The sequence below is a fragment of the Homalodisca vitripennis genome, chromosome 7, assembly GCF_021130785.1.
Source record: "Homalodisca vitripennis isolate AUS2020 chromosome 7, UT_GWSS_2.1, whole genome shotgun sequence".
NCBI lineage: Eukaryota > Metazoa > Arthropoda > Insecta > Hemiptera > Cicadellidae > Homalodisca > Homalodisca vitripennis.
The window spans coordinates 87,093,812-87,108,408 of NC_060213.1; the positions used below are offsets into that span (position 1 = coordinate 87,093,812).

At 32.8% G+C, this 14,597-nt stretch overlaps 1 protein-coding gene across 1 annotated transcript in view; it reads left to right on the forward strand.

Moving 5' to 3' along the window:
- The first annotated feature begins 6,523 nt into the window (after nt 1-6,523).
- The window catches only part of LOC124366016 (m7GpppN-mRNA hydrolase), a 46,372-nt gene continuing 38,298 nt past the window's right edge, over nt 6,524-14,597 (forward strand). Inside the window, exons 1-3 of the mRNA XM_046822209.1 lie at nt 6,524-6,763; nt 10,337-10,502; nt 11,758-11,976. Coding sequence (XP_046678165.1) covers nt 6,696-6,763; nt 10,337-10,502; nt 11,758-11,976 — 453 coding nt within the window. The 5' untranslated portion in view covers nt 6,524-6,695. The remainder of the gene's footprint in view (nt 6,764-10,336; nt 10,503-11,757; nt 11,977-14,597) is intronic.

The window sequence follows — 14,597 nt, forward strand, 5'->3', positions numbered from 1 at the left end:
TAACCAATCCTTCACGCGTTTTTAAACCAGTAAAGATTAGGTAATAGAAACACATAAGCGAAGTTGTAACTCAAACACACGTTACGGTACAAAACATGAGAAATATAATACAAACTTGTTACGCTGAATGTTTTTTATTAATATAGAAACTGTAATGCCAACTTGTTGCGAGTATCGCGTGTTATGAGTATAAGTTGTCAACGCAAAAAGTGTATGAAAATTGGTGTATAAGTAAATAAGAATTGTTTTGATAAACAAATGCCTTATAGTCATTAGTTTTGCCTCGAAGAAAAGTAATTCTGAAGAATACGTTGTACTCTTCAAGAACATTATTTTTAGTATTGTTTTCTGTTCAATAATTAATGGCTCAAGAATAGTTTAGAATTAGCAGCACCATAGAATATAATACCAAATGAAAGTTGGGATTGAACAAAAGCAAAATAGGCCACTTTGATTTCCTTATTTGTGAGTACTTCTCGTAATTGTCTGAAGGCAAAAATGTACTTAAGAATTTAATTTTTCAAAAAATTTGTGTGTTTTGACACATTCAAATTATGATGTGAATTTTTTTTAAATATACTTGCAGGTATTGAGTCGTGTCCAGGAGCGGAATTTCCTCTCAAACTGCATACGTAATGTATAACCTTGAAGGTAGAATTAAGCCTATAAGATCGGTCTTCGAAAAACATTGTTATATTTGAGCCATTAGAGCTCGCCAAGTTCTGACCCACATTAGTAAAGAATTCATTAAATCCTTTGGCTACTTCAAGCTTAATTTTGTCATTGAATAATTTGGTATTTGGCAAATATTTATTTCACTGGAAATAAACTTTGTTAACCTCTCTACCACTCAATTTATTTACAACCCCCCTCCCCAAAAAATATTTTTAAATCCCCATTAGTTCAGTCGAATTTATCACACAAAATAATATTTTTTTAGTTGCTTTAAAATTCTGCTTCAAATGTTCCTGTAATTTACATAGCGGGGTTTAAGCTCCACATTAAATGGTTGCTTTTTAACCAATTTACTTAATTTATCTCTTTCTCTTGTAGCTTGGACTAAATCTGAAGTAATCCATGGTTTTAGCTTTTTTGACCTAGTTTTAAATGTATTCGACTGGCTATTGAAATTGTAATAATATTCTGAATTTGTAGTGCAAAGACATTTACATTAGCGCTGTTAAAAATTGATTGCCAATTAGCATTTAAAAGGTTATCATGTGGTAACACAATGGTCGATATAGGTGCGATGTGCAGGATCGATCTGAGAGGAGGCTTTCTTTGTAGTAGTGTGCGTAATATTATGTTAATGAATCGTTAAAACTTATAGTCAACCTGGGTATTATGAAAAGTGGTGGGAACTTAATCGGTTAAATGTATAATATGTGTTATTTATAAAAATAAATAAATTATTTTCAAACGAGCAATGTGTCTGTTTGATGTTTAGTAATTCACTGAAACATTTGTAGTGAAATAACCTTATGATAAATCAAAGGCATATCAATCAACCAAGTCCATTGTTCATAAGTATTAACGTTTAAAATATTTAGTAATGTATATAGTACCTAACATACAGTTAGTTATTTTTTAATCACTTGTAATAATAATATATATTTACATTTATTAGATTCCTGAATACATACTGTTGTGAATACAATACATTTACTGTTATATTCCTATCCATTCACTGTAAGATATGTTGTTTCTTCCTCTATTCGAACACTTTTTTGCAAGCGGATCCTTTCGTTCACTTGGTCATTCCGTTCAGTCGTTCATTTTGTTGAACACGATGACTGATAAAACACGCTCTAGCGGGAAGGCTTAGTAACTCTGACCGGTTCAACTGAACGGGTCGCAGCAGTGAACGATACCGACTGAGCCGGATTAGTCAGCTGATCAAATAGAGCAGTAGTGGGGATACTTGGAGGGGTATTTACCCCACCCTGCGTGAACTCAAATCAATCAAGGTTTTTGACGTGACAACGTCTTAAATTAGGTTGCGGCTCGGAGTCACTCATGAAAAAGTGTAACGCCCGGTAACGTTACGATGCCCGTCCAGTGGGTCCGCCGCACGGGATAAAGCAGATAACTGTGGGACCGCCGCACGGGATAAAGCAGATAACTATGTTTATTCGTGAAAATGTGGAGTGCTTAGATTCGTCATTTACAACAACTACAACAATAAAGGTAAATAATTGTACACTGATATTTCATTATCGTAAACTATGATTGATTGATTAATTGTTAGATTGACACAAAAGTTGAGAAACTGAGTTTATAGGTTATGTCATACTATTGACAAATGTTGATAGTGTTAAGTAAATTATTAGTTTAAATCGCTCTGTAATTAATCGTAATTCAGTCGATTGAGAAGAAACAGCGCGTATTGCTAGTCAAACATTTAAAATAACAAATTATAACCTCTAACCTGTCATAACAGTGCGACCAAACAAACGAACTAAACCGACCAATCACCACGCGCGGAGTTAGAATTTAACTGTGTTTAGCAAGAATTTTAAATTCCAATTTTAGTAAATGTTTTATTCAACTTTACCATTTACAATAACAAATTTTAATTAATTTCAAATTATGTACAATGTTTTAGTAAACAAAATATATTTCTATAGTTAAAATTTGTGCAATTCTTATTTTCATTCAATTCCTTATTCCTATTGTGCAATTTAATAATATTCATATCAATAAATATTCTACCGAGAAAAAGACGTTGTCACGTAAAATATTCGCCCGTAAAACCGACTTTACAGGCAACCATAATTTTTTTTTTGGAAGCGGTTTACCTTATAAGAGGTATCAGTTGTTCGTTGACGGATATCGTTGGAAAAGTACATTTGGAACTGTCATAAAAATTTCAAAATAGTTGGTATGTTGTAAAATTTGTATAACCTACAACAGCTGATGCATATAAAAAGACAAAATCTAAGTTCCTCTCGGCTTGCGCAAGCATACCTATAAATTGATCACGATCGCTTATGTGTTGACGGATTTCTTTGAAAAAGGTACCGTTGAAATTTTTATAAAAATTACTAAATAGTTGATATTTTACGCATTTTTTATAACTATACTCGTTTATTTTGTTATTTGACTTTAAAACATTTAAAAAAACAGACGCCATTTTGAAACAGAAGGATTTTGTTTATATATTATTTTAAACAGATATGTCAAAGGTTAATATACTTCTCAAGTTTCATAACTTTATCTTGACTGGTTCAAAATATATATATTTTTATAAAAAAACACATACAAACAGGTAGACGGAAAACTAAAGGTTTTAGGACATACCTTCATATAACTGTTTTGCTTATTTTAATATACAGAACAAAATCCCAATGTATCGGAACACTTTTACTGAACATCCTGTATATATACTTAGCAGTAAGTTATTTATATTGTGCGTTTATAAATGAATGCCGGGGTATTAAAACAACTTATTTTTTACATATAACTTAAAATTATAATTCATACATCAAATCAAACAGCAACTCAAACAGTTTAGTTTGTTGTCTCCTGTGCGTATGAAGGACGTAATATTTCTTCCGCCATCCCTTGAAAAACGCTAGTTGCAAAAATTGCGAGTCGTGAACAGAAGACATGTTGTGTTTTGCAGTTTGTAAGGAACAAATCTGTAGTAACTGTGCAACATGAGTTCCGGATTAAGTTCGGCTATGATCCTTAAAGCGATAAAAACATCCGTAGATGGTATCATCCAATTGGCCACATTGCCTGAGTTTGCATAGGGAAGAGTTTGGGACGATCAATGGTTAGTGAATAGAGTGTTGAGCCAGTGAGAAGGACTTTCACGCGTCCAACAGAAATCGGTGGGGAAAGCTAGGCGTGAATTAACAATTCCAGCAATGACGACTGCTTGAAAAGTTTTACGTAAAAGTTTACAATTAGGTCCTTATAGTTTGCAGTTGTTACAGGCTCTAAACCCTGCCTACTAAGGTTTATGTGCCAATTTTGCTAACTAAATGTTGTTGCACAATAGTCTAGATTTTCCGGATCGAGTCGTTTTCAGTGATAAATCTACATTTCCCCGCAATTGAAATGTAAACATTCACCATGTGAGTATATAGGACTCAGAAATCCCTCACAAGATTGTAATTGCAGCGAGACTCCACTAAACTGAGTGTTTTGTGTGGCATATCTAGGCGAAAAGTTTATGAGTCTTTCTTTCTTGTAGAAGGGACTGTAACTGATATTAAGTATCTTGGTGATCTAGAACAATGACTATTTCCTCAATTGGAAGAAGCCAAACCATATAACTTCTTTGGCAGCAAGATTGTTCACCGCCTCACTGGCATAACTCATTATGGCAACATGATCTATTTCTAAATAGGCAACACCGACTATGACGATGCATGTCCTCCACATTTGACTGAATTTTACTGACATTTAGTAAAGCCTCACTTTCCGCATAGTATCACGAGAGAAAACTGAGAAATGGACATAGGTCTGATAAGAAGACCAGCATTGTTCATCCTCTGTATGTCTGCATATGAGTCTGTCTGTTTGTCTGTCTATCTCCCACGAGATACTACGAAAACTATGCTATGATCTTACAATTTTACACTTAAATTCATTTCTACTCAAAAATATAAAGTTTCATGATAATGCATGTGTTTCCATGTAATTTTGTGAAACTTCAACAAAGCCTGTGACTCAAAAAAGTATCTTCAAAACAAATTGGGTTGAGGTCATACTTGAAATGGTGTATGTACTTTTTATTAATGACCCAAAGGCCTTCTTAAAATTGGGTAGTTATGAGTCTATCTGTGTTTCTGCCAATGCGATTACTCTTGGTAGAAAAACTTACATTCATTGGTTCTTCCTAATGTTAGATATTTATTTTGGTGTAAAAAATTAATTATTGTTAAATTAAATGGTAGTGCATATATATATATATATATATATATATATATATATATATATATATATATATATATATATATATATATATAGATAGATATATAGATATAGATAGATAGATAGATAGATAGATAGATAGATATTCCTGCACGGGATATGGATGATCGTTAGGAAAGCCTATAATTAAGGTGTTTATATTGAGAATTAATTGAGCTATATAAACTTGATAATTTGTAAAATTTCTATATGTGTACTGTTTCGAAACTTTTCTCTTCTAACCATCTGGCTGTATGTTTCCGTGTTCTCAAATTGTGTAGGGACTTAAAAGTTTCATGTAACTTCATTTGTGCATAGACAGCATTTTGTTTTAAGGTGTGGCATGTCCCTCTATATAATTTGCCAAAAGTTTACGTAGCCCAACTATCCGTTCGATATCTCGAGCATGATTTTATTTGTAGAGTTTAAACATAAAACAATACTGGTATGCACCGTAATTATACAGATGCATGGTTTTTGCAGAGGGAAACAACAGTAGGTACCTATACTGTTAGTTATTATAATTGTTCGGTGTCTGGATTGTTGTACTGAGTTTGACTGCAACGCTTAAGTGATACGAGTTTGAATGTATGGTACTATCTCGAAAGATGTTTTTCTGTATTTTAGCCGAAGGCGTCACCGATTGCCGCACTTTCGATCAAGGACTTCCGTGCTTACAGCACATTAGATGCGGGAATTCGGTATGGAAAATATCGATCATAAATGCTCCTGGTCATAAGTGCGTGATGACAATGAATGTGCTAAAACTAAATTCTTCCCTCGGGGTAATACCTCAATTCAAGCTCAGGTCACGTAAACTTTTGTAAATGTTACATTATTATAATATTAACAACTGGAACTAAAATAAATTGGAATACAGAAATAATTGCAGCAAGTGACCCAACTGCAGCGGAAGTGGTATGGTAATCAGACTACTACTCGTAGCTTTGAGAATTATCGGTGTAATCTGATCTTAACTGGCTCAACCATATCTTCTTGCTTCTGGCGGTGAGCTTGACTAGTCTACTTGACCGCACAGCAACGCAGACACCCAACAATAATCGAAACCTAAAATATGGTTTTTCCCATATAAAAACCATTTTTGTAAATAACTGGCACTTACCAAACTGTATTCCTACGAAGAAAAGAGTGAGTTTAATCGTTGTTCATATCCATCCTTGAGACTAGCTAAGTATCATTGAAACCTATCACTAAGCAGGCAGACAAAATGTTACCTTTTCTTATTGGGGACTGTACCGTTTTTTCCTGACTGATTGTTTGGAAGTTATGTCGAAAATGAAATGAGCTATTGACTTTTCATGGAGTAATATAAGAGAATTAAGCAGCACACCATTGTTATTGTCTATGTTTATACCATATCATATTTATGTTTTCTAAGTATACTACTAAATTTTATTTTATATTGACGAATAAAACTTGAACAAATTTATAAACATACATTCAGACATTTGCTTGTGTTAGTACGTGTCTTTTTTGTGGACTTTAATACATAAACTATATGTTTTTTTCTACAAATATTCTCTGTATTTTCACATACCTATTTATAGGTTTTGATTAAACTTTGTGGTCTATGGTTCAGGTTCCGATTCTTCCTTGCTTTGCTTGGTCTTTGTTTTGTTTTTGTTTTTGAATTTTTACTAGACAGCAAGGTATGGTGTAGGTATTTTTATTATTATATTATATTTTGGAGCCTATTCTGTATTGTTCTACATATTCTGTCCGTAATTAATTTAATTTAACACAATCTTGTGATGGAATCGAGGGACAGTAAATCTTTGGAGCGTTCCATTCCAGTTGATGTTTTAAATGACTTGTGCAGGTAAGATTGTCTAATTGTCACTTGGTGCCTAATAATTCAATCTGTAGTTAATTTTTTATTGGACTGTTTGAAATGTCTTAAACTAGGGATACAGGATATACTTGTAGAGTGGTAAAAATAACTATACAGGCTTCTATTACAAGTGATGTACTAGGCCTAGTTTAACATTATACAAACTAAATCATGCAAAGAAAGGGAAATGTTTACAAGACTCTGCCCATCATTTAAACATTGGTTTGTCAGAAAAAGTGTTTTCATTGGTTTCTGCCTGCTCATTTGATTTAAATCTTATCATTCAATGCATCCCTAAAAATTAGCAGATCTTTCATGGGTGTAATTTTATCTGGGCATAGGTATAGTACCGTAAGCAAATCGGTTATTATAGCACCTAGTATTACTTCACATCTTGATTAGTTAACAAAACGGTAATTATCATATTAACGGCCGGGGCAGAAAAATACGAGTTTTGCGTTATTAACTTATTGGAATCGTCCTATAGGAAAAAAAGTATAAGGTTTGATGGGGTGGAAATGAGAAATAACAAAGTTCTAGAAAATAAAAAATTAAATAACTTTTCAGTAATATCTCCATGTTCTACATCCACGTCTAGCGTCACGTGACCTTTTGTGGCCAATGATTGAACCTCGTGATGACGTCATCGGTTGCGCCGCCATCTTTGCAAACGTAAATGAAAAATAATACAGAAATGAGCAGAATTTTGATCAAAATTAATAATGTTTTTCTTAATTTCGAGAAAAAAATTAATTACGAGTGCCTCTGGCCATCAGCGCGGGGCAGCACCTTCGGCTGATGTCAATAAAAGAAAAACATCCCTCGAGATAGTACCTATCAGTAAAATATAAAATTCTAGAGGGGCTGATCAAAAATATAAATTGAAATGTAATGCAAAGGCAATTATGTAAAGTTAAAAAACTAAATAAATCATGAAAAACTCAAATATATAGATGGATATTAACAGAGAACACTTACCATTAGTGTGTTGGCGGATATAGCTGAGCAGCAGCAACAAAAAAGTGGTCTATCACAACGAAACGACAAAGTCTCCCGGTTTAAAAACACCACTCGACCGCACGACGAACACATACACTCATTTTTTAAAATTCCATGTTCAAGTAAAAAAGAGATAATTTTGTTTCGGTTAAAACGTAAACTCTTTACGTGCCCTACGAAATACTCCGACACACACAATTCACTAGGGTTGGTTGAACTAGTGGATGGTTGATTCATCATTGTAAACGCACTCACTCAATCCGACCTACTGAACACGATATCTTGTGTAGAACTGACCCATGCCCCGGAGAACTCAGATAACAGATATGCTACCAGTTCCAGCCGCAGATAATATTCAAGTAAACAGATTATCCAGACACAGCACACAAACTGAACATTAAAACATTAGGAACTTAACCACTTATCAATATACTCCCTAAAATCATGTTATTTGTCATTTGCACCCCTAGTAGGCTACTATATATATTTTTTGTTCAGGAGGGTGAGCAGAATACGTTGGTAACGTCAAATTCGTGATTTGCCGCCCCGGCCTTTAATCTTACTGGTACGAACAAAACTATAGGCAGCAGTATAATAAGCGTCCAACACTGGAGTCATCGATAATAGTGAATCATCTATATTTTATTATGGGTAGACTTTAATAAGCGGCCTACATTCATCGTTTGGTTTTTTTATCCAAAGTAATAAATCAGTATTACAGTAAATCAGTATCGTATACGGCCATACGCTAGTTTGTTTTGTTGTTTTGTAATGTTAGTGTTAAGTTTATGTTTTTAAAATTGTAAAAAGTTTGTATTGAGGCACATACAATAATGAAACAGTGTTGTTTTCCTCTGTAATAAACTGATGTATATCCACAGCCTATAATCTGAACTTGAGGGTAAAAAAAAACCCAATCTAAAAATTGTATCTAACTTTAGTACATAACCAAGTTTATATTAAAAAGAAAAAACATATACATAAAATAAATTTTGAAAAAATATATTTGTTTTTGTTAATATTGTAGCTTACTATCTATTAGAAATAAATGTGCCTACAATTGACTGTAAAAATATTTCAGTTTTCTACCATGGAATAATGGCTAATATTGTTGTATGGAGTGAAAATCACAAATAGGCCTAACTACTGTATGCTTTTTAATATTGGAAATACAAATTTCATTTTGTTACCATATATTTTTGTGTAGCCTACTGTGCTATTTGATAGTCTACCAATGCTTTTCAGTGTTATCTGTGCCAGATAGTTTACTTGCCTCTGTGGTTAGAACAGTTTAGTACATCATCAACAACAGTCCTGTGTAGTAGTGCCTTTCACTGTACCCTCTGGATAACCATTGTGTCCATTAGCCTACACATATATTGCGGTGCATTAATTCTATTAAGTTACCGTCATTTTGTTTGGAAGATTACTTACGTGTTCAAGTGAGAAGTTAAAATGTTAGGAAATTTATTTTTTATAATGGTCATCTTGTTTTTCAGAGTGAAAAAAGGCTTATACAATTGTGTGTTGTGTTATATTTGTATGTGATCAGAAATTACCTGGTGGTTTGTAAGTAGGGTTATGTTAGTTTTGCTCATTTATTAAACTTATTTGAGTGTTTTTGTTTTTAAATGGTTTATTATACTAGTATTCGTTTACATTATTTTCAAATAAGTATTGATCCAGACCGGTAACAAGATTTTTGTTAATTAGGCTCTACCATTCTACAAATGTCTTCCAGCACAAAGCAGTATAAGATTTAAGAGGGTGCAAATGACAAATAAAGAAGTTTTAGAACATTAGAAGTAAAACTACTATTCTGTGCATGTTCTCACTCCCGCAAATACCTGTGCCACGTTTTGTTTTAGAGCCATCCATAAAACAAGCCGCTTAGCTGGTAGGAAAGCTTTCTTTTCCTCCAACCAAGCCTCCCTAAAAGGTATCACAATTCTGAAGGGTTTGTCGTAAGAAAATCATTGAGACATCTGAACCTTAAGGTTCTTTAATTGTTAATAAGTGTTAAAAAATTAAAAATCTAACAATTTTTTGACATGGTCCCAGGCCAAAGAAATATTCTCTGCAATATTCGCATTTCATAATTTCCCCTCTCACTGGGAATATTCCTGGCCCAAATCATTGTTAATTGTTAAAAATACCTCCTCTAAAAAAGTTTAAATCTGCTTGTTTTAATGCTTTCAATACCTATTTCTATCTCTATCAAAACTAGTGCAGTTGAGGATTGTTTTCTTTCTTATTGAAATCTCTTTATTGCTTTTTTGAAAACACTAGGTTGTGTGACTGACAGTACAATAGAAATTGACCCTCATCTCCAGAAGGGGGGCAATTGATGGGGCAAAAATTAAATATTTATTTTCTCTAATAAAGTCTAGGAATTCACATTTATAAGTTAAGCCATTATAATATTACTAATTTTATTTAGAAAGTTTGGCTATAATGCTGAAGTCCATATGAAGATTCAATGAAATTCCTTTTTTATATACCTTTTGGAGTAAACCCACTAATTTCTTATAAGTGTAAATTTATTCTGGTTTTGTATTGTAGTCGATTTATAATAAACGTTCCCGAAGAAGAAAGGAAAGATTTGATCAGAATACTATTTCAAGTGGAGCTGGCTCACTGGTTTTACCTGGACTTCTACTGCACTGAGGCATACCAGACAAAGCTCAAGTCATGTGGAATGAAGGAATTCACCATTCAAATCTTCCAGGTAATATAAAGTGGTCAGAAAAATGGCTGTAGGCCTAAGAAATATAAAGAATAATTGTGTGTTTAAAAATCAATTTTCTCAAGAACTATATGTCTAAACAAACATCCTAAGGACTTATAAATTTTCCTTTTTAAGCCAAACATTAACATATAATAATCATTTCTATTCACTATGATACTGAAAGGATGATTATTACTTAGACACGTAAATGCATTTTCAACTATTGTCAGTACAGCCATTTCCAGGTTGTGGAATGGAAAACACTACAACTTTTTGTTCTAGACATTACAATATCAGTCTTAAATTGCTTCATTTTCTGGTAATTCATTCTTTGCAATAATTTTTTTCCTGTTTTATTTCTCTTTCCTTGTGGTATTTACGAGGAAAAAATTAAAAATTTGGTTGTTTTCGAAAATGACTTAAAGGGTTGTTATGGACTATAGAATTGGTATACGTTTTGACTTTCCAAACTTGGGTATTACTTCAAGGCCAATCAAAATAACTTTTTTTCCCCTAGATATAATCTTTAAATCAGATTTTTTTACAAATAGTATCCATTTAAATAGTAGCCCACACTTATTTTTAATCTGGAGATGAAATATACTTAAAAGTGAGAAAAAAGTTTTAACCCAGGCTAATAATGTGATATTAGTACGACCAATCAAATTATTTACTTAAGTATGTTGGTGACAGTTAATACATACAGAAAAATTTCAAATCAAGAACTTATTGGTATGGCCTTCAAGACAGTTGTTTTTCATTTTTTCAATATCATGTTTAAAAAAGTTATGAATGTGTTAAGTTGGTATGCAATCTCTTTAAATTAATGTATTCTTTCTCAGAACATATTGGAATTATTAAATAATATTGTCATTGCTTTTTAAGCAAGAATTGAAAATGTCTATTCCGAGTAAAGTATATAATTTATATTATAACTTAAATTTTTTTTCTTAAATGTCCATTACCTCAGTAATAATTTAATATTATGCTAGTAATACCATTATATACTCTTCGTAGATGAACTAATAGACACTGGTTTGTATAACTTCTACACATGTTCCTTTTTTTTATTACCATATACATTTTTTAAATAGCTGACTTATCCTCGAAACAATCTTTATAGAAAACTTGTTATTAGTTATGTTAGACAGATAATACAGTATGATTAAAGTTCAAATGCTTAATTTATTATTAATTTATAATTAATTTTATCTAATTTCTGAGAAGTAAAAGTATGTGTGATGTTCTTTCAAAGCATATCCAAGCACTACAGCAGTACGTGGGCCAGATAGATGAGGTGATTGCGATGTGGAGGGAATACAAGCAGGCGGTCCCGACGTATGGAGCTATCCTGCTGGATCAGGACCTCAGTCACGTTCTCCTGGTGCAGAGCTATTGGGCCAAATCCTCCTGGGGATTCCCTAAGGGCAAGGTCAACCAAGAGGAAGAACCTCACCGCTGTGCTGCCAGAGAGGTTAGTTTGCCACGTGATAGCTAAACTGATAGCACTGATCTGAATGGCTTGAGTGAGAAAAACACTGCTTAGGGTACTCCATCAAAATCATCAAAAGATAAAGAAATGGACTCACTCACCATTAAAAAGTGTTTACATTTTTATCTGTCATACAAAACTAGTAACAAAAGAATGTTTGAAATAATAATTGTATTTTTCAGAAAAGTTTCTGTTTCTATATTCTTAAATAGTAGATCAATAAAATAAAAGCCATATTACATGTCACCTTCCTTTTTTTAGAACAATGCTGACGTATATTTTAAAAAAGTAGGTACTGTACTGTATGTTAGATTTTTTTTAATGAGCAAAATAGTAAAATTTGACATTTAATAACTTTATTTCGATAAAGAGGAAAAAAGAAACTAGCCAGGAACCTTTCTTGTAGAATCGGGAAAATCAAGAAATTCAAGATTTTTTTATGATTAGACTTAAATTTAGATTTAAACCAGATTTAAGACAATGGTTTTTTTACACCATTATATTTTTACTATAAAACTTAAAACTAAACAGTTAGTTGTTGTTTATATATCAAAATCCCAAGTTTAATGTATATTTTAAAGCTGTTGGTGCATCAAATCATTTTTGTTTTGTTGAAAATATGTATCTTAATTGATTTGTTTTGTTTTGTAATATTATTTATACTCCAATAAACTGTAAAAAAATAAAATTGATATATCTTGTAAAGTGTTCACCCTATAAACAGGCTTAGAGTTCGGTTCGGTGAATATTATCATTTGTTTGATAGTTTTTTTAATACACCAGAATGTTAGATTTTTACCAAACCTGATAGACACCTTTTTAAGAAGAAAATAGTGGGTTTGTGACAACAAATAAAGCCGAGAAGGAGACATTTGGTCAGACATAATGTACAGCAATAACAGGATGAGCTGAGAGCTGAGCAACAGGAGAAAATTTGATTGTCTGAAATTTGTGGCAGATCAGCAGCACCTTGCGGTACCACCATGCTGTTCACGTCTGTCGTGGCCAGTGTCAAGCATATTCTATGTATATACATACAAACTTTAAATTTTAAGTCGCTTATCTAACGCTCACACCCCTTACCGCTCGTAATGAGACAGGCCTAGGTTAGTGTATGAACGATTGCTCATCACATTCATGGTCTGATTGGATGTCAGATTACGTAGGTTAGGTCAAAAAAAGTGATTTTATGTTTTGATATCACGGTCATATAGAAACCTTGACTGAAAGTCAGTCTTTACACTGGTAAAAGTTGTGAAAGTTTTGTTTCAGATAATAATTATCACTAGTCTAAACAGTTGCGAAAACTCTCGTGAGCAGTGTCGGTCGTTAAAATATCAATTATAAACATCTCTGAGATATCAATGCCATGTGTTAACAGACTTTGTATTGACGGACTCCTGTAACAACCAATAATACACCCGCAGCATGTACTTGCAACAGTTCTCATGAATGAAATTGCTTAACTTGTTCACATTATGGGACAGTAGTTGCACAAATTCTCTCACAATTTTACTTGCCAGTCTAAACACAGCTTAATTTTGTCACCAGTTGGCATACGGCCAGCCGGTCTGATTTATCACACACATCTGTTTTCTATGCCGCTGTGACGACGGCTGGTTGAAATCCCATCAGTCTTTCGATCAACTATTCATCTGAACAACTTCCCTGCACAAGTTATTATCAGTCAGACAGTATTCAAACTGTTCAAAACAAATAGTCCAACGTATTTGAGGAGCCATATGAGCATATTGTGTCTTGAACCACAGCCTTTCTTCTATTTATTTACTTTTTAGATGTGTTGTGGTGATAGAGTGGTTCTATTCTTGTATTATCTTAAAGGGCAAATACAAAATATTTAAAAGCCAGTATTGATATCATTAATTGTGCTCATATTCTGAGAGTGACTGTGCAAGGTACTGTTCTGTACTGGTGTCTATTTATTCTACAGATTGTGAATTAACTGCATTTTGATCATTTCTGTAGCAAATAACTTTCTGATATATTCTTCATAAATTGGCCGGCAATGGGATATATTTAGAGCAATGTTACTTTCGCAACACTGTAACCAAGGCCGCCACCTACAATTATAATCTGAAAAACGTGAAATAGCATGAATGGCTCTGGGAAAACATGCATGGATATTGAGTGAATTTTTATAATATCCCTGTAGTTTTTACTAGGGATGGATTGATTCTGATATCAACAGATGTGATTAAAATAATATGCTTGGAAAATTACGATTTCACAATATTATAACCAAGCTGAATCTTGAATCCAAATAAGTCTTATTTGCAGACAACTGATCAACAGTACGCAAATTACCGATTGCTAGCACATTTTTTACTTTGTCTATAAAAACAATGTAGATAAATAGCCAAATTACTGTAGTTTAACAAATAATGTTTTCTAAATTAATTTTGGCACACTGTCACGAGTTTGCTGCGTCTACTCTTGGACAACTTATCGGCATGTTTATTTATGGCTAAAACATGATTTGTAGTTCTTAGAAACGTACAGTAACAAAATAACATGATTTATAAACAATATTTTAATTGAAATTTATTTTTTCTATGTGTGTGTTTGTAAATGCCAGTGTGTCT